The following is a 21055-nucleotide window of genomic DNA, read 5'->3' as shown; positions in this document are numbered from 1 at the left end:
AGGCCTCCATCATCTCTCACAGAAATTATTACAACAGCCACCTCTCTGGACTTGTGTCACTCTCGTATCTCCATTACTCATCTTCTGAGGGAATCATTCTAACTAGAATGTCCAGAATTGATACCTCCTGTTTAGACTCCTACATTGATGTATTAATATATCTGGCATCATATTGTAATGTGTGGGTAATTTTTAGTGGCATAAAAAATGATTACACTGTAGCATTTGGTATAAAAATCAGGATAAGATCTTAATTTTGCTAAGTGAAAAAAATAATGCACAGGGGTATGTACAAAAAGAAAGAGGAAGGAAATGAAGAGATAGAAGAAGAGGAGGAGACAAAGATGTAGACAATTAGTAAATGTGAACATCCCTGAATGATATAATTATATATGCTTCTCCTTTTTTACTGTATGACACACTTTCTACAGTGAACAAACAGTCCCTTTCAATTTTGAAAAGGGAAACAAAAGATCATTTAAAAGTTTCTGACTTCCTTGGTTTCTGAAACAGTTCAAATCCCAAAGCATGACCAAAGCTATTAGCAAAGCGTTATTAATAGATAAACAAGAAAGCCTATGGCCAGGCTTAAATGGACATATTTACCATGAGTATGTCATCCATGTTTATATTCCTTCATGAAAAATGCACTAAGGCAAGTATGTGAATAAAATGCATCAATATTTCATGGTGTTCTGCACAGACATTTCCTTTGTAAAGGAAATCAAGAATCACAACTTCATTGCCTTCTGAACAAGCTGGCAATAGCTTCTCTAGGACCGTAAGTCTTTGTGCTGTTACTGAACTCTGGTTCTTTCCTGATTCCGTGCCTTTGAAAGCACTCTCTCTCCACTCCTGGACTGCAGTCTCTCCCCTTCAAATGCTCCCTTGCTTCTTTCTCTGTACACCCATAGCACGTAAGTACTCTGCTACTACAGAACTTATTACTCAGAGCTACCAACTCGCATTAGTCTCCTCCAGTATTCTGTGGCTTCCTTGAAACAATAATAGTACGATTTTATCTTGAATACCCATTATTTGGTGAAATGCCTATATACAGTCCATTGGTGCTAAAGAGGTGGATTCAAAAACCAAGAAAGCATGGGTCTCATAAACACAAATAAAGGATCATACACATATGTCTTATATATATGCACATATATACACTATTTTAAGTGATTTAAAGCAATAAACTATAAACTATTATTATAACACTATCAGTGCTCAAAATGAAGTGGCAAGAACTTAAGTTTCTCTTAATAAATGATGGGCCATGGGGTGCCTGGGTGGCTCAGTTGTTAAGCATCTGCCTTCGGCTCAGGTCATGAGCCCAAGGTCCTGGGATCAAGTACCACATTGGGCTCCCTGCTCCATGGGGAGCCTGCTTCTCCCTCTCCCACACCCCTGCTTGTGTTCCTCTCTCATTGTCAAAGAAATAAACAAAATCTTTAAAAAAAAAAAGATGGCCCTTGATGTAAATGAAGAATTTGAAGAATCTGAAATCCTAATTTGATTTATTTAATATTCTTCTTTGGGTGACTGAGAGGAAGTTGAAGAAAGGGGAAAAAAAAACTGATGTTCACTCATCACCAGTCTGATCCAACTACTAAATTATCTGTGCAATGTCATTAATCGTTTTAAGAAAATTAAAGTTTTAAGGATCTAATATTAAAAATATGTTCAGCTCGATGTTTAAAAAATTTTCCCTGACTTTTAACTCAAAATATTATTTCCAAGAATGGTCTTAGTATCCCATGATGAAGTAGTCTTTATGTTACTTCAGTACATAGGTTCTTGATATTTTATCATAATATACTTCTTTTACTATTATTTTTCTTTGTGAATTTCAAGGTTTTAAAGATTGAAGTTCAAAACAAACTTCATTTATTATGAGTTATGGATACTTTTTACACTGTAGTATCATTTTAGATTTTAAACAAAGGTTAAAATTACAAATATCACTTCCATTGTTTGCAATGCTAATGTGCAAATATATAAGTGTGCAGAGATTTTTCCCTGGTTCGCTTTAATGGTTGATTAAGTTTGGACATCATGACGTATGCAGGTCTGAAGCCCAGCACACTTCAGATTTCATCAATTCAGGTACTGTAACTACCAAGACAATGACAACAGCAAACGCTGGACATATCAACTATGTTTCTGGAAATATTAAAGATGTCATCAGGAATAAGACTAAACTTAAACCAAACTGTTCTAAATCCAGGCACAACAAAATAAAATGTATCTTTTATTTCATCATGGTACCAGTGAGCCTTTTGAAAAGTTAGGTTATTTAATAGATTTCTAGAAGTCTAGCACAGCAGGTAAGAAACTACAGTTTTAATAGTAGCACACACCTTCATATCGTTCTTTTGTTTAACAGGAAATAATGAATTTCTTAGTTTGAGTAATTATTAAATACACAAATATGCATTCAACAAACTCAAGCTGAGAACATTCTTTGAGATGACTAGATAACTTTAAAAATATGTATATAGGGACACCTGGGTGGCTCAGTGGGTTAAAGCCTCTGCTTTCGGCTCAGGTCATGATCCCAGGGTCCTGGGACAGAGCCTCACATCTGGCTTTCTGCTCAGTGGGGAGCCACTGCTCCCCCCCCCCCCTATGCCTGCCTCTCTGCCTACTTGTGATCTCTGTCTGTCAAATAAATAAAATCTTTTTTAAAAATATGAATATATACCTACATATACACATATACACAAAGAGTTAAATAGAAGATTAAGTAAAAACAAAACCCTCTTCTATTATTTGTGGGATTTGTGACTGGGAGTGGTTCTCAGAAATGCTGAAACTGGTTCACTCTACCGACAGAAGTTACCAGACATTTATTCACACCACTGTGAACACAGTGTTGCCTGAAAACCAGAGAGAATTAGAAGGCAAGGTAATTTGAGAAGAACACTGGAATGAGAGAATGAGAGGGAAAAAAATGTTTCCCCTATTGTTTGTAGTTCCTGGGTGTGTATGACATAAACAAGTTAGTCAACTTCGTATTCAGCATCTTCTACCACAGAATGAATGTATTAAAATACACACCTGAGATTCTTTTAATATTGAACATTTTAAGGCTCAATGGATTGAAAATTTATACCCTTTGCATCATATTCCAAAGCAGATGCTTAAGAAAACAAAACATTTAATTGATCAAAGAAAAAAAATACCAAATTATACTTACTCATAGATCTCTGGCTCTTTAACCTTTCCAAGGTGGTTTAATAATTTAAATCTAAAACAGCCATCCTCTATAGTTTCAGCCAGAAGAGTCACAGTGAGAACAAAATAATAGGCTATAACACAAAAATACAGAATGCAATTCACATTATTACTTTTTTCCTTATTTTTGGTGTCTATGCAGATACACCTATATGTATATATGTATGCAGTGTAGGCACATATTATATATGCACATAATATTGAGAGCCACTCATTTAGTACATGGGTAATACATTTTATTTTCTGGCAATTTTTAACTAGACTTTAAAATGAGGAATGAAAAAGCCTGCCAGACAGTCATAGGTATGGTGAAAAGCTGGCCAAATAATTAGAGAATACTAACTGGTCTGCACCAAGAAAATTCAGAATTTAGGTCAATGAAGCACTTTTTCTTTTTCAATAGCACAACCAAAGTAAACATGACAATGTTCCTTAATTATCTGATGAACAGTCTTAGGTAAAATTGCTTGACAAATACAACCCCCAGTTTCACTGGCTGTTTAGGAATGACTTTAAAATTAAGTATGTCTAGTTCTTCTTCAAAATGCCCCAGCTTAAAATTGATGAGTAAATCTTCCAGAAGTAAGGATACTGAACTTACCCCTATATTCAGTATTGTCTGAGCCACACAGAAAGTTCTGACTCCCTGGGAGGTTTGTTTGTTTGTTTAGCACAAGAAGAATTTATTAGGAAATACATAGTTCAAATAATTACTGAGGGCCAGAGATTAAGGCTCTGCCAGAAACACCAACCTAAAAATTACAGCCCAGAACTGCTTCAAGATCCCACTACTTCCACCTTCAAACAAGAGCTAGAAGATTAGCTGAGTTTGCAAGTTTAAGATACTTTCATTTCTATGATGGGAAGATGTTGATACATCTGGAGGGGAAATACCGAGGAAAAGGGAGGATTTAAATTCACAACAAAGAGCTATTTTTAAGTGCTCACTAAGTCTACCCCTTTTACCACTTAACATCAATATCCACTCTTCTTCCCATACTTCAAGTAAGATGCCATTATTGCCATTATTACTTAGATGCCCAGCCCCCAGTCCCAAGAACAGCTAAGTGGACCACATTTTGCTACAATCCGGTGTAAGGTGATACCCATTCTTCTAGTTCTATCCCAATCTTGTTGTGATACTGTAACTTAAGGACTAGAATGCGCAGTCCCTCTCCATCATACCTTCCATAAGAGAGGTAGACCATCTTAGAAAAAAAATGTACAAAAAACAGAACAAGGACTATGAAATTTTCCCGTGAAAATACACGTACGAAAATCATGCATGCTAGCTGTTAAATGCTGCTACTAACCAGGCAAGAGTAGTTAACTTCTTGTTTTATTCCTGATGCTGAGTACTACCTCCAATAAGGAAGTGTATTTATCACCGGACCTCATCAATTTCTAGCACAAGACAGTTGAAGACCACTTCTTACTGGAAGCGACTGCTCAGCTTTAGACAAAATACTTTGCTCCACCTCACCCAATAAAGCAGGTGCTCAGACTTTCTCAGGTAACTTCTGGTATCATGGCACGTTGAGATGTTACAGAATAACCCCACCTCTCGCTACAAGTACATGGAAATGAAGAGTGTACAATCCCTAAATCAAATACACAACCAAGCTCAGATGAAGGTAAGGAAAAATATCAGGAAGCAGAAATGCGGAGGAAGTAAAGGCAAAACTTAAGACGGACTACAGCTCTGGATACCTTCAGGACTTGAGAACAGGATGTAGGGAGGCTGCGGCTGCAATGTCAGCTTCCACGCACAGGAGACCTGATGCCAAGTGACAGAGCTGAAATGAAAGTCCCTGCTCAGAGCCAGAGACCTTAATTCTCTGCTTTGCCATTTAAAGAGGAACTTGGAAAATTCTTCCTACTGGCTGTCTATGAGTCTTAGATGGGGGGAAAATTTTACCAAGACTAAATAAAACTCCAGGTAACATGGAATTTTTTAATAAGATTTTATTTATTTCTTTATTTGAGAGAGACATAGAGAGAGAGAGAGATAAGCAGACTCTGCCCTGAGCATGGAGCCGGACACGGGGCTCGATCTCAGAATCCTGACATCATGACCTGAGAGGAACTCAAGAGTCTTATGCTTAACCAACTGAGCCATCCAGGTGCCCTGGTAATAAGGAATTTAAATTAGCACTCATCACTTGGTGAAGACTCCCCAGCCCCTCCAAATTATATTAAAAATGCTCCAAGACTATGCTACATAAATTCTGGAAAAAGCAAAATCCAACTTGCTCTGAAGAAAGAATTTTGAAGAGCTGACTACTGAGTTTTTTATATATTAAAAGAATACATGAGTCTTTATTTTGAAATAGCACAAATATGTTTCTTTAATTTTTAAGAGACTTAAAATGACCACTGAGACTAGAAAATGATAATAATAAATCAAAAATAAATAGATTAATTAATTAATTAATTAATTAAACCAGAAGAAAACTATAGAGTATCTGCCGGATACAATTACACTGACAATAAATGAAGAAAATTTATCTGAAAAGAAAATTAATATCTTCAAAGTGCTGAGTGAAAATACTCTCAATGTAGAATTCTATCTTGAATTAAATTTGCATTCCAGAGTAAGGAAAAGATAAGGTCATTTTCAAGGAAATAAACAAACCGAAAGAGTAAAAAGTCACTAAGAGTGTATTTTAGTAAGACCGGGATTAGACTCAGAAGGAAAAAGTGGTGGAGGGAAAAGATAACAAGAAAAAAGGTAGAAAACTGGGGCGCCTGGGTGGCCAGTGGGTTAAAGCCTCTGTCTTCGGCTCAGGTCAGGATCCCAGGGATAGAGCCCTACATCGGGCTCTCTGCTCAGCAGGGAGCCTGCTTCCCTTCCTCTCTCTCTGCCTGCCTTTCTGCCTACCTGTGATCTCTGTCTGTCAAATAAATAAATAAAATCTTAGAAAAAAAAGGTAGAGGGGCGCCTGGGTGGCTCAGTGGATTAAGCCGCTGCCTTCGGCTCAGGTCATGATCTCAGTGTCCTGGGATCAAGCCCCGCATCGGGCTCTTTGCTCAGCGGGAGCCTGCTTCTCTCTCTCTCTCTGCCTGACTCTCTGCCTACTTGTGATTTCTCTCTCTGTCAAATAAATAAATAAAATCTTAAAAAAAAATAAAATAAAAAAAAAAAGGTAGAAAACTAAAATTGGCAAATAGGGTGAGGATTTGTTGTAATGATAACATTCCTAAAAAATACTGATTGTTGGGACGCCTGGGTGGCTCAGTTGGTTGGACGACTGCCTTCGGCTCAGGTCATGATCCTGGAGTCCCGGGATCGAGTCCCGCATCGGACTCCCAGCTCCATGGGGAGTCTGCTTCTCTCTCTGACCTTCTCCTCTCTCACCTTCTCACTCTCTCTCTCTCAAGTAAATAAAAAAAAAAAAAAATACTGATTGTTAAGTAACATGTGAAATAAAATGCTATAGAACATAATATTCAAGGCAGAAAAGAAAACACAGGTTCAAAGTCTCTATGAGATAAATTGTTGCTGTGATAGAATCAGATAACATTGGGAGTCAAAATGCAATTTTATGCATAAATCGTCTTGAACTCTTATACATCTAAGAAACCACAGCCTCAGACTACATAAAGCTAAAATCTAAACAAAGTTGCTGCCTGCTTAGAAACAAAAGATTTAAATAGGACTCAGATTCCAACATAATAAACAAAAGGTCCAGGATGTGACTGAAAATTGCCCATTATACCGAGAACAAAGACAACTACAACTTTGGTGAGAAGGGACAATGAAATGATACCAATATTGAGATGAATCGGATGCTGGGATTATCTGACAAGGATTTCAAAGAAGCCATCCCCAAAATGCTTCAAAGTCAGTTAGAGCCTCTTGAAAAAATGAATAGAAAGATATGAGCAAAGAAATGGGAGCTGTTCGGGCGCCTGGGTGGCTCAGTGGGTTAAGCCTCTGCCTTTGGCTCAGGTCATGATCTCTGGGTCCCAGGACAGAGCCCGGCATTGGGCTCTCTGCTCGGCAAGGAGCCCGCTCCCCCCCCCCCCGCCTGCCTCTCTGCCTACTTGTGATCTCTCTCTCTGTCAAATAAATAAATAAAATATTTTTTAAAAAATGGGAGCCGTAAAGGAAAACAAAGTAGAAACTACATATGCCAAAGCTATGGTAATATATATAAAACTCACTGCATGTGCATGATGATGGAGGAAAGAATGTCAGCTCTTCATCCACTGCAGGTGGATGATGGAGGAAAGAAATCAGCGAACGTGAACACAGATCAACTGGCCAGCCAATCGCAGCAACAGAAAGAAAAGAGACTGAGGGAAAAACAGGGGCCTCGGATAGCTATGCGGCCACAACAAAGATACAGTATCTGTGTTACCATGTCAGAAAGAGAGAAAAGAAAGCGGCACCAAAGAGTATTCAAAGAAACAATGGCCAGGGATTTTCTAAATTTGGTGAAGAAAACAAATATGCAGATTCAAGAAGCTGAGTGAACCTGAAATACGATAAACCTGAACAAATCTTACCCAGTCGTATCATCATTAAATGTCAGAAAACAAAAAAACAAAGAAAAAAATTGAAAGCAGCCCAAGACACATGATGCATTATCTATAGGAGAACACCAATTTGAGTCACGATGGAATTTTTTTTAAGATTTTATTTATTTATTTGACAGACAGAGATCACCAGCAGGCAGAGAAGCAGGCAGAGAGAGAGAGGGGGAAGCAGGCTCCCCGCTGAGCAGAGAGCCTGATGTGGGGCTCGATCCCAGGACCCTGAGATCACGACCTGAGCCAAAGGCAGAGGTTTTAATCCACTAGCCACGCAGGCACCCTGAATTTTTTTTTTTAATCTGAAATAATGGAGACTAGCATTTTTCACACATTATGTGGCACCTTTTTCAAAGGCCAAAAGAAAGAGCTCAGCTCTGAACCTCATATCCAGCAAAACTATCCATTGAGAATAAAGGAGGAATAAAGGCACACTAAGACAAAGAAACACTTAAGGAATTTCTTATTAGCAGACTCAATCCCTTAAATATTGTAAGAAGGGATTTCTTCAAACAGAAACGAATTGAAGTCATCTTAATGCATCAAAAACAAAGAGGTAAAAATGGGAAGGGAAGACAGCTGCATACAATCAATAGATTACCCTTTTCCTTGTGCATTTTATATACTTGATGATTGAGACCAAAATTATCACACAATCTGCTACTCAAGACAATGAGTTTTTAAAGTGGAGAATGTAAAGAAACCAAAATGCAAGTCAAGTTCTCACACTTCACAGAAAATGTTGATATCGGGAAACTGTGAAAAATCCTATGTGCTTATTGTCATGGTGGTAGACCTCTCCAAATAGATCCACGTCCTAATCTCTAGAACCTGCGAATATGTTACCTTAAATAGCAAAGCATAATTAAGATCTCAAATAGAATTAAAATTGCTAATCAGCTGCCCTTGAAATGGGAAGATTATCTGATTTATCCAAGTGGGAGCAGTGTAGTCACAACGCCTTAAAATCACAATCACAGCCTGTAAAATCACAATCAAAATCACAATCACAGCCTGTAATCACAACGTCTTAAAAGCAGAAGAGGAAGACAGAAGAGAATCTTAAAGAGAGATGTGAAGCAAAAAGGGTTGAAGAGATGCAGTGGGTATGAGGGAAGACTCAAGCCACCACTGGGGAAGAAGAGGCAATGAACCAAGGAACGCAGCCAGCCACCGGAAGTGCAAAAACTCAAGGAAACAGGTTGTCCCCTGAAGCCTCCTGAAATGCAGTCCTGCTGACACCCCAATTTTTGCAGTGACACCTGTGTCAGTCTTCTGACCTCAACAGGACTAGAAAGATAATAGATTTGTGCTTTTTTAAGCCAGTAAATTTGTGGTAATTTGTTATGTTAGTGACAGAAAATGAATCCATATTTTAATGTGAAGAATGGGAAGCTCTTGTAACAAATACCTAAAATAAGAAAGAGGCTTTTTAAAATCGGCAATGAACAGAAGCTTAAAGAACTTTGAGAAGCATGATAAAAAAAAAAAAATAGCTAGATTACCTTGAACACATTGTTAGTGGAAATGCAGATGGTAACACCCCTGCTGGTGAGGCCTCAGAAGGAAGGGACAAGTTATTGGAAACTGGTAGAAAAAAGAATACTTGCCAAATAGTCACAGAAAGCCTAACAAAATTATGTTTGAAATTATATGGAAAGCAAAAGTTGTAAATAAATCTGGCCTTGTTTCTTATTGGTGTTTACGGTGAAACTGGGAGAGGAAAAATGTAAATTGAGATAAAAGTGTCACAGGAAAACCAATGTGGACAGAATGATTTGAAAAATCCTTATCTTATCAGGTTTGGGAAAGATACTGACACTAAGATTCATCATCAGGAAACCACGCTCTAGAGAAAAATCCAAGAGTATGGCTAGACAACACTTTGGCTTAGAATGATCAAAAAGTCAGTAGTCAGTAACACAAAAGGCTCTTTGGAAAGATTAAGTATTTGGTTCTTAGATTCCCTCAACCATCTCAGCAGAAAGCCAAAATAGAGATAGGATTATCTACAAAAGATATTTGGAAGTACCTCTCTTTTAACAGAATGAATCTCTGATATATATGGACATCTACAAGGTTTCTGACAATGTTGTAGTAGCATAAACCATGCCAGCTTAGACTGAAGGAGACAGGGTACAAAATGAAAGAATGCTGTTGGACCTCCAAAATTTTTCAGGCAAGGAACAGACTGTTAAAACTATTCAGCTGTAAGCATAAGTTACCATTGATACAAAAAAAAAAAAAAAAAAATTAAATAAATAAAATAAAGTAAAATAAAAAAGAAGAAAGAAAGAAGAAAAAAGATGACTCTAAGAAGCTAAAACATGGAGTCATGAGCCCACAGAGCCGATCCCAGGGGAAATAAATCACAGGGAATTATTCCCAACCCTTGAAACCAAATGGGATTTGCCTCATTGGACTTTAAAATTGCTTCAGACTATTGCCTCCATTTCCTTTCATTTTTTCCCCCCTTTTGAACAGGAATGTCTAGTATCCTATGCCTGTCTCATCAATGTATTTTGGGAGCAGATAACTTATTTATTTATTTGACAGACAGAGATCATAAGTAGGCAGAGAGGCATGAAGAGAGAGAGGAGGAAGCAGGCCCCGTGCTGAGCAGAGAGCCTGATGTGGGACTCGATCCCAGGACCCTGGGATCATGACCTGAGCTGAAGGCAGAGGCTTTAACCCATTGAGCCACCCAGGTGCCCCACACTTTGTCATTCTTATAAGGCTAATTAGCTTCTGACCCAGCAGTTGCATTCCTAGGCCTTCATAAAGGAGAAATAAAAATGTAAATTCACATAAAAACCTATATATAAATATTCATAGGAGCTTTATTCGTAGCAGCCAAAAACTAAAAATATCCCTGATACCCTTCAAGAGATGAACAATTAAACAAACTAAAAAAATCAAGTCCTTATTTGAATTGGATTCTAATAAATTTCAGAGTTCCTTGAAATTACATGATGGAATTTAAGTGGGTTGGAAGAACATTTTGGAGGAAATATAAATTAGTATATAAAAGCAATCATTTATTCACTTGTTGAAAATATTAACTTACAACAGAATGGACTCTTGCCACTAGTATCCAAAAACACAATGGTCTCTTTTCTTGTGTTTAAAGCATCTTTCCATAGCTCGGCTTGATAACCTAAGATTTGAGAAACATTAGAAACCAGATTTCCATCAAACAGCACACAAAGCTTTCAAATCACTAAAGCAACTAAAGAATCAATGTGTTATAATAATAATTATAATAATAATTTATGATTTTTATAACTTAAAACCACTTTCCAAATAATTTTATAGTCTATTCATTTTAATTACATTATAAATCAAATTCAAGATTCACAAACAAATGCCCTCCCTTAGCTTATCAGAGCTGTGCGGACTCCATACGGCTACAATCCATTTGTAGCAGTTTTTACTATTTTTTACTATTTTTCATAAATTCAGAATTTTACATGTACCTCCTTTTAGTAAATTCAGCAGAATAAAATGATTAGATAAAACAAACACAAAATTTAGTTCCATGAGTACAATTCCCAGTTCTCCTACGTATACACATTCATAGATGTATGATGCATGTGTAACATAAGTAAGTGTGTTGTATAGATAACATCTATATACACTATATTCCAGATACCTATGTTATTAGTACATTTGAAATATTACCACACAAACACATATATTTAAAATGCTTCCTACTTTATGTACTTGTCTGTTCCCACATCGCTACCACCGAACTTGAAATCTGAATGTAATAGAAAGAACACTGAATTGAGAATTAAGGAGTCTAACTCTATTTATCACTTGTGTCCTTACATAATCCTTCTGTTCCCACTGGGTCACAGTTTTTTCACTTTTATGGAAAAGCAATGAGACCAGAAAAGCAATCCCCAACATGAGGTCTGGAGAAAAAAAAGGAATCCTACAAGACGTCTTCTGGACAGAAGGGGTCTATGAGAAAATAGGTCTGGCAAAGCCTGCAGATTGCCTGCCTCTCTTAGCAATTCTCTATGTGCCTTAGTATAAATCTCCAGCCCAAGAAAACTGCAGAAAGCTGTTTAATTCAGCCACTGTTATTGCTTCCCATTTCATTGAGCCCCTTTGGCTTTGGAAACATTTCTAGCAGATCCTGATCACGACACTGATAAGATGTTCCATGTTCATGACAAGCGTGGGGTCTGGTGATCTCTTCAGAAAATCCTGAGCAAAAAACAGCTTCTGAGACTCTTTCAGCTCTACCGTTCTATTTTTATGTAGATTCTTTTTTCCGCTATAATTTCCCACCGCCAGGCTGTCGTTACCGAAAGTTGCAATACGTAACCACTCTTGCCAAGATTTATCGATTTGGAAGGTGTGAACCATATATGATTCATGCCTACTTGCTAATAGCAAATGAAAAGCTAACTATGGTTTACACCTCTCCACTTGCTCCTAAGACTTACCATAAAAATAAAAACCCTCAGTGCCACTAAAAAATGCACAAGTCTCAAGAAAAAAAAAAAATGCAGTCTCTTTCTTCAGTGGAAATACAGGTGAATGATAGTGAGATTCCTTTACAAAGCAAGAGCAAGAATCATTATGGACCACCAAATTTACACACTACATTGAGCACAGTTGCTTAAATTCCCCTGAGCCGTTGATTAAATTCTCTTCACTAAACACCTTAAAAATATTTAGTAGGAAATAAACTGTTTTCTCTGGTTGTTCCACAGGTAATTTTTCCATAAAATGCTAACATGTTCACAAGTAAATATGGAAGCTTCAGGCAAAACTACTAACAATTATGTGATTCATTTTCCATTGAAACTTAGAGTAATTATAAGTCTTACTTACCTAACCTAGGACACGATTTGCCCTTGTTGTAGTCACAGTCTACACATAAACCATCTTTGAAATCTTCATACGAAAGACAAGGAAATGAAACAAAATTGCACTTTGTTTCCAAAGAGGCCATGAACAAGTAAACTGCTCTCTGGTGGTCGCATTTAATATACTGAATTCCTTAAGTGTTAAAAATCAAGCAGAGGAAGGACAGATGTATTAAACCAAGTTCAAGTAAACTAGAGAAAAATTAAAGGTTACATTCTACTCAATACTACATATTTGTGAGTATTAAAAGTGTTGACTACAATGTACAGTTTTATCTCAAGCGATTAAATAAGTAGTGACACTGAAAATATAAATTTAGTAAGCTTTTACATGAGATTTATAAGAAATTTTTCTGAAGTACTAATTACCACAGGAAAAAAATGTTCAATTTCAATAATTTGACAAACTCCATAAACACGGTGCTGCCATAGTTAGTAACTCTGTGCACATCTTTCCCTTCTAACCTCACACTACTAACATTTCTACTCAGTGTCAGAGAGAACCAGGAAACCAGGTAACATTAAAGCTTTATCATGCCTATTTCTTTCTCCAATGGCTCACATCTTTACAACATTTGACCAAACTTCTCTAGCCGCAGTGGCCTTTCGCTGTGTGTTACTTGACAAATTGTCATTGTAGACATCAAAACATTGCTTCCTATGTCTGAAGTGAGCCAAATTCCACACCTGGAGCAGCTGCTCAGCTTCTTATTTAAGAACTGAGTGCAACAGGGCGCCTGTGTGGCTCAGTGGGTTAAGCCGCTGCCTTCAACTCAGATCACGATCTCAGAGTCCTGGGATCCAGCCCCGCATCGGGCTCTCTGCTCCGCAGGGGGCCTGCCCCCTCCTCTCTCTCTGCTTGCCCCTCTGCCTACTTGTGATCTCTCTCTCTCTGTCAAATAAATAAATCTTAAAAAACAAACAAACAAACAAAAACAAAAAAAGACAAACCGTAAGTAACTCTTAATCTCACAAAACAAACTGAGGGTTGCTGGGAGGAGGGGGGTTGGAAGAGGAGATTGGGGTTATGGACATTGGGGAGGGTATGTGCTATGGTGAGTGCTGTGAAGTGTGTGAACCTGGAAATTCACAGACCTGTACCCCTGGGGATAAAAATATATGTTTATAAAAAATTAAAAATTAAAAAAAAAAAGAACCGTGTGCAAGAGACTATGAATCTGTGCTAGTATGGTATCGGAATGATGGTAAAGATTAAATCCTGATACCAGGGGCGCCTGGGTGGCTCAGTGGGTTAAGCCGCTGCCTTCGGCTCAGGTCATGATCCCAGGGTCCTGGGATTGAGCCCCACATCGGGCTCTCTGCTCAGCAGGGAGCCTGCCTCCTCCTCTCTCTCTCTGTCTGCCTCTCTGCCTGCTTGAGATCTCTGTCTGTCAAACAAAACAAAACAAAACATCTTTATAAAAAAAAAAATCCTGATACCAAACTCATGTTACATGACACCCAGGCCATCGGTGTCTCCTTCAACTTACTACTTCGAATGTTTAAAATCATGAAATAAAGCTGTTGAAGTTAATGCAATGAATCCCACCATGACCAGATGGGATACCGACTGCTAAACTTTATGAACTGAGAAAAATCCAATTCAACCATTTTTTTGCCAATTACTCCCCCGAATCATGAGCAAGGGTGATCAAAATCTTCCCCACAGGTTAAAAAGGAAAAAAGTAAATTTGATTTTCTTTCATCATTTGAATCATACGTAATTCATTCAAATGATAATGTAATTCATTCATTGGTATACCTGATAAAATGGACGTAGGACAGCCAGGTTGTGTTTTTCCTCCATTTGGATAAAAATCTATATGTCCCACAGGCTCTTTAATGCCTAAACCTAGAAAGAAAAATACTCAGAAATCACAAAGTGAATATAATCAGGCCAACAACACTTTTACACAATAAAATCTCCTATAAATTCCACTGAAAGTGACTCCTAAAATTTGAATTGAAAATAAAACAGAGGCCATTTTTTTTAAAAAGATGCATTTTTCTGGTATTAATGCCTCACGTTAATTCCTCATGAAAATTGTATGTCATTAATTTAACATATTTACCAGTCACCAATTTACTATGGGTCCATTGCAGTTCCATGAGCCACACATATATAAGAAAGAAAGTAAAACAGAGAAAAACTTCTTTCTGTAGTAGAAATTACATCTTGGTGGAGAAAGACATAAAAAACAAGTGCAGCTACAGTATGTCAGAGCGTAAGTGCTGAAGAGAAGACACAAGGGGCCAAAGAGGACCCTAAGTGCCTGGTCAGGGTGTAGGATGGTTGCACTTTTAAGTAGTTTGGTTAGGGAATCTCCTGCTAAGGCAGTCGAGTCACACAGTGACATGGAGGATGTGAGTGAGACAGTGAGACAAGCAGGAAATTATATGAGCCTCCGTAAAGTACTCAAAGAAGCCAGGTTAGCCAGAGCATTTGGTGTAAGAGGGAGCACTGGAGGAAATCAAGTCATATAGGACCTTTTAGGCAAGTGGGATCATTTGCTTACCCTCTGGAAAAGGCCTAAGACTTGGTACTAGATTCACTAACTAGAAAAAACTACATAAGCTGCTTCAGCTCGAACAAAGTGGGTCAGAGCGACATAAATGTGCAGCTATGTCTTAAGGGCGTCCGTGTATCTGTGGATCCTCCGGGCATTGGGTAAGGTGCGAAGGCTGGATCCACTATTACCAATATGGGGGTTAAAACCCAGGGAAGTCATGGGAATGAGACAGGGTAGCAAGTTCAGAATACTTGGGGAACGTGATAAGATCTGAAAATCTTGCCAGGAAGTCCTGACTCCTGACATTTTGGCTTAAGGCACAAGAAATTTCCTAAACGATTAACTCTTGAAAGTGATCCACAATAGATTAAAATAGCAGAGACAAACACTTGGGTCTGACAGTAGGATTAAGATGCAGGACAGGATTTAGTGATAGTACCTAACAGAATAAGATAGCTGCTGGTGAGGTTCCAGAGCCTGAGGACACTGGGCCTGTGTGTTATAGGGGAGGGGAGTCAGTGTGTAAGGAAAGGCAAAGTACAATTCAGATAACCTCCTCAAAACTCCTTAGAATCCAGTATGAGAGTGATTTGACTATGACCTGCGGAGGGTAGGCTAGCCAATCCCTCTTTACATTCCATCATCTGCTTGCATTCTCTTAAATATGACCAAAAAAAAATTATTATTATTTATTTTTTTTTTAAATTTTGGAGACCGTTACAATTTCCCTATTCTGAATTCAACATGGAGTTCCAAGACTAGGAGTTCCAGGTTGAAGACATCATTTTCTCCAATCCGCCACTGAAGTAGAATCAACCAAGAAGACTCCTCGGGAATCAGGGAGAAGCAAAAGACATATTTATATTAACGTACAAGCAGCCCTTGATTCATTCAGGCTTGTTTTTCCCCTTTACCAGAAAGAAGGGGCAGAGAAGTTTGGTGTGTGTAGGTCATTCATTCCCTTGGATTCAAGGAGGGTAAGGAGAGTAGCTATGGCTTTTTAAATCTTCTTTTTATTATAATTTACTATACAGGCACTCAAACAAGAACATAAATCTATAGATTATTATAAAGCAAAGAGCCACTATTTATAACTATCACACCCCTGTCAAGAAATAGCACCTACAAATCCCTAGCTCTTACCTAATTACCAGCTTCTCCCTTCCTTTATAAATAATAACAGCTTTTAATAAAATAATTATTTTGCTATTCTTTACCTTCCAAGGATGCCTCCCAAAACATCACAGTTTAGATTTGCCCATTTTGGAACTGTATATAAATTGACTCATATTTCATGTAGCTTTTGTGTAACCCTTTTATTATAAACTTGCTTTTTTATAATAATCCAAATTGGGTGTGATTCATTATCCATTTTTATATGTTGCAAAATTGGTTTACTAATATGATGTTTACATAGAATTTTTGTATCCATGGTTATAATAAAGAATGTCTACAAATTTTTTCTGTAATGTCTATCTCAAATTTTGACATTTTTATGACTTTTAAAAAAAGTTATAAACAGTTTCCAATTCTTTATTATTCTTTGAGATCATTTGTGTGAAAGTGGTCTTACTTTTCCCTTAATTGTTTGGTAGAGATGAATAATTTACCTAGAATTTACTTTGTTGGAAGTCTTTAAATTACAAGTTTTATTTCATTAATATTTATAGAACGATTCAAATTTTCTTTCCTAATTTCTCAGTTTGGTAAATGCTTTTGCTTTTTCATAAAAATTTTTCTATTTTATACCATAACATATAATCACACATTTTCATATTTATTTGCATAATGTTGTTCATTACATCATAATATGATCAATTTCATATCTGTAGTATCTGTAAAACTTTTTCTGTTTTATTTTATTTTTTCATATATATATATATGTGTGTATATATATATATGTGTGTATATATATATATACATATATATATATATATGGATTTTATTTATTTTTCAGAGAGAGTGAGGGAGCGCACAAGCAGGGGGAGCGGCAGACAGAGGAAGAAGCAGGCTCCACAATGAGCAAGGTGCCCGAGTGGGACTTGATGCCAGGACCCTGGGATCATGACCTGAGCCAGAGGCAGACACTTAACTGACTGAGCCACGCAAGTGTCCCTTTATTTGTTTTTAAGGTTTTATTTATTTATTTGAGAGCGAGAGAGGGAGCATGAGCATGAGGTGGGGAAGGGCAGAGGGACAGGGAAAAGCAGGGAGCCAGGTGCCAGGCTTGATCCCAGGACCCCAAGACCAGAGCAAAGGGCAGATGCTTAACCTACTGAGCTATCAGATGACCTTTACAAAATTATTACTATTCACTGTGCCTTCTATTTTTGTTCTATTTTTTCTCCCCAAGAATATATTAAATTGGAGGGTGGATATATAAAGTTTAAGCATTCTATATTCCTCCATTTCAGGGAAAGAAGGTAAAAATAAGATATTTTACAAGCCTTGGAGCACCTGGGTGGCTCAGTGGGTTAAAGCCTCTACCTTAGGCTCAGGTCTTGGTCCCAGGGTCGTGGGATTGAGTCCCACATCGGGCTCTCTGCTCTGTGGGGAGCCTGCTTCCTCCTCTCTCTCTCTGCCTGTCTCTCTGCCTACTTGTGATCTCTGTCTGTCAAATAAATAAATAAAATATTTAAAAAAAAAAAAAGACATTTTACAAGCCTCATGTAAGGGTCTCAAAAATACTTCCTATACTCTAAGCAACAGGAAACCTGCCATTAGAAAAGTGACTCCAAATTACCAGTTTACTTCCCTGGAATTTTTCTATCTTCTGAATGTTGGACTATAATTTTTTCCTGATATCCCAGCAAGGATGTTAGTTCAAATTATCCAATTCATAATTTTGGAAGGCCACGTAGTGGTTTTTTTTTTTTTTTTTAGATTTTATTTATTTATTTGACAGGCAGAGATCACAAGTAGGCAGAGAGGCAGGCAGAGAGAGAGAGGAGGAAACAGGCTCCCTGCCAAGCAGAGAAGCCCGATGCGGGACTCGATCCCAGGACCCTGAGATCATGACCTGAGCCGAAGACAGTGGCTTTAACCCACTGAGCCACCCAGGCACCCCGGCCACGTAGTGTTTTTAACATATACAACTGAATAGGACAAGAACTATTGGTGAGTAGATGCACTCGCTGATTAATATTCAAGGAAAAGGCAGTGTCTGCCAGACATGTGCTGACCCCAAGTGGGGTGGATATGCAGCATCAAAATTCTGTGTCCCTCATTTGCAACGGTTGTGAAAAGATTAATCGAAGGTGCCAACAATGTGGCATCAAAGGGTAAGTTAGGTCTGATAGACTGGTCATGTAGAGATGTTCGGTCTGAAAAAAAAACTGAAACAGTTTTTTTAATTAGGAAAAGCCAAAAATGCAAAGAAAAATAATAAACCTGGGTGGCTCAGTGGCTCAGTGGGTTAAAGTCTCTGCCTTTGGTTCAGGTCATGATCCCAGGGTCTTGGAATCTAGCTCTGCATTAGGTTCTCTGCTCAGCAGGGAGCCTGCTTCCTCCTCTATTTCTGCCTACTTGTGATCTCTGTCTTTTAGACAAATAAATAAGATCTTTGGGGCACCTGGGTGGCTCAGTGGGTTAAAGCCTCTGCCTTCGGATTGGGCTGTGATCCCAGGGTCCTGGGATCGAGCCCCAAATCGGGATCTCTGCTTGGCAGGGAGCCTGCTTCCTCCTCTCTCTCTGCCTGCCTCTCTGCCTACTTGTGATCTTTTGTCTGCCAAATAAATACATAAAATCTTAAAAAAAAAAAAGAAAGAAAAATAATAAAAAGTATGAAGAGCTAATTCAAAGGCTACAGGCAAAGCTGAAGTTGGGATTTCAGAAACAAGAGCTCAGAGAACTGCAGAGAACTGGGCAACAGGTGCACTGTGTGTGGGATAAATAAGTGAACTTGGATTCCAAAGAAGGAACAGAATGATAGGGAGAGAGAGGCTCAGTCCCCTGGCATGTAGCCATAGAAGCTGAAAATTTGTGCTCTGTGGCATTTATGGCATCTGTATCTCTCACAAAGGAATTGGTATGAATCACCACAAGGACAATTCAGAGGACTATGGGAGCAAATAAATGACCCGAACCAAAGAGAAAAGAAACCCAAGGAAACAGGGAAATCAGAACAGCCTTAGCATGGCTTCCTTGCTTCTCCGTGGTAGCCACGTATTTTGCCCGTGCCCACAGCCACAGCACATGTAAATTATCAGCTGGTCAGAGCAACAAATTGGGGAGGTGTAGACTCTGGAATCATAAGATTCCAAATTCTGGCTCTGACACTTGTGGCCGTGACCCTAGCTTTCCCGAACAGCAATAAAAAGGGGATGATATTTCCTTATCTCATGGGGACTTCGGAGAATGACATAATTCATTCACAGAAAGCATCTAAAACACTGCCTAAGGTATAGGAAGTGCTCAAGAAGTAGTAGTATCATCAATTTCATATGAGGAAGGGCCTCGGGGCCATCTCCATTCTTCCTTGAAAGTGTCTATCCAAAGCACTCAGGCTCAAACTACCAACAGCCTGTTGGACATTTTCAGGAATATAATTAAAACCAATAGAGAAATTATCTCCCTGTCTTTCCTGGAGGGTATTCTCCATCTGTGCCTGAAATGTTCACTTCTACTTGATACACATCACATGAGAAAGTGAGTGGAGAGAATGGTAACCTAAATATAGAAGGAACATTAGGCATGGGAGAAGCTCTGATCAATTAAAACTGTCAACAGCATGAACAAGGTGAAGAAGTGCTTTGTATTAAGTTTCCATTTTTTAGGATGATAAGACCAGTCCTTGAAACCGGAAAGAGGGTAAGCGGATAGCAAAAAGTATCATTTGATATCACGAGCTCCAAGAAATATTGCTTGTGGGAAATAGGATCATTTGATAATAATTTATATTTTATAATAATTTTAATGTATAATATATAATAATTTATAATTTATAACAATGACTCGTCACTTTACCCACTACTCTTTGCCCTTTTACGTTCTCATCCTCCCCAATGTCTACAACTTTTCATTTTCAAATAATTTAGCAATAAATCCTACATTGTTACCATTGGTATCAGAATGGATAACATCCACAAACTTCGCATCGGTGTAAGCTAATCTGTTCTTAGGTGATTTTCCAGAAAATTTTGGCCCAGCAGGGTCAAGACCTGGAATTCAAGAAAGAAACTATCAGTCGATGAATCAATTCTTACTACAGTGTTTATTAGATCATATGTTTGCATTATTATTACATTATAAGCATGTCTATAGAGTTTTAACTTAAACTTGTGCAAAAACTAATATTAAGATAAATGAAACTAGATGAATAGCAAATATCTTCGTTATCTGAATGTTACTTTTCACCAATCGTCAGTTTATCAACAATCTAATGTTAAGCCACACTTAGAGATGCCTCAACAAAACTGTAGGTTTTATTTTCTTAGCGTTTTTATTTAAGAAGTACTTAGGGATAGGAGCACATGGGTGGCTCAGTGGTTAGACATCTGCCTTCGGCTCAGGTCATGGTCCCAGGGTCCTGGGATGAAACCCCACACCGGGCTCCCTGCTCAGCAGGAAGTCTGCTTCTCCCTCCCCCACTCCCCCTGCTTGTGTTCCCTCTCTCACTGTCTCTCTGTCAAATAAAAAACAAAAATAAAACAAAACCAAAAACAAAAAAAAAAGAAAGGAAAAAAAGAAGTAGTACTTACAGATAAACCACTAGTAACTTTATAGTTAATAGTAAGTAACTATTACTGCCCTGAGAGGGAAGGGAAATGAATAATATCCTGGTCCTGTCTTGAACCTCCTGCCTTATGAGTTCATCCCAGATCTATCTGCAGTTCTAATATGATTTTTAAGTGCCAAATACAATTTGGGATGTGGCATAAAACATACTATTAT

At 38.0% G+C, this 21055-nt stretch overlaps 1 protein-coding gene across 1 annotated transcript in view; it reads right to left on the bottom strand.

The window, feature by feature from the left end:
- The window catches only part of LIPI (lipase I), a 53951-nt gene that overhangs the window by 11880 nt on the left and 21016 nt on the right, over positions 1-21055 (bottom strand). Inside the window, exons 4-8 of the mRNA XM_082692027.1 lie at positions 20221-20322; positions 14416-14505; positions 12619-12786; positions 10838-10927; positions 3197-3308 (exon numbers count right to left, since the gene is read on the bottom strand). Coding sequence (XP_082548153.1) covers positions 3197-3308; positions 10838-10927; positions 12619-12786; positions 14416-14505; positions 20221-20322 — 562 coding nt within the window. The remainder of the gene's footprint in view (positions 1-3196; positions 3309-10837; positions 10928-12618; positions 12787-14415; positions 14506-20220; positions 20323-21055) is intronic.

Source organism: Mustela nivalis (genome assembly GCF_964662115.1).
Source record: "Mustela nivalis genome assembly, chromosome: 1".
Taxonomy (NCBI): Eukaryota; Metazoa; Chordata; class Mammalia; order Carnivora; family Mustelidae; genus Mustela; species Mustela nivalis.
The sequence above is the reverse complement of the archived record's forward strand: the minus strand, read 5'-3'. Positions and strand labels throughout refer to the sequence as shown.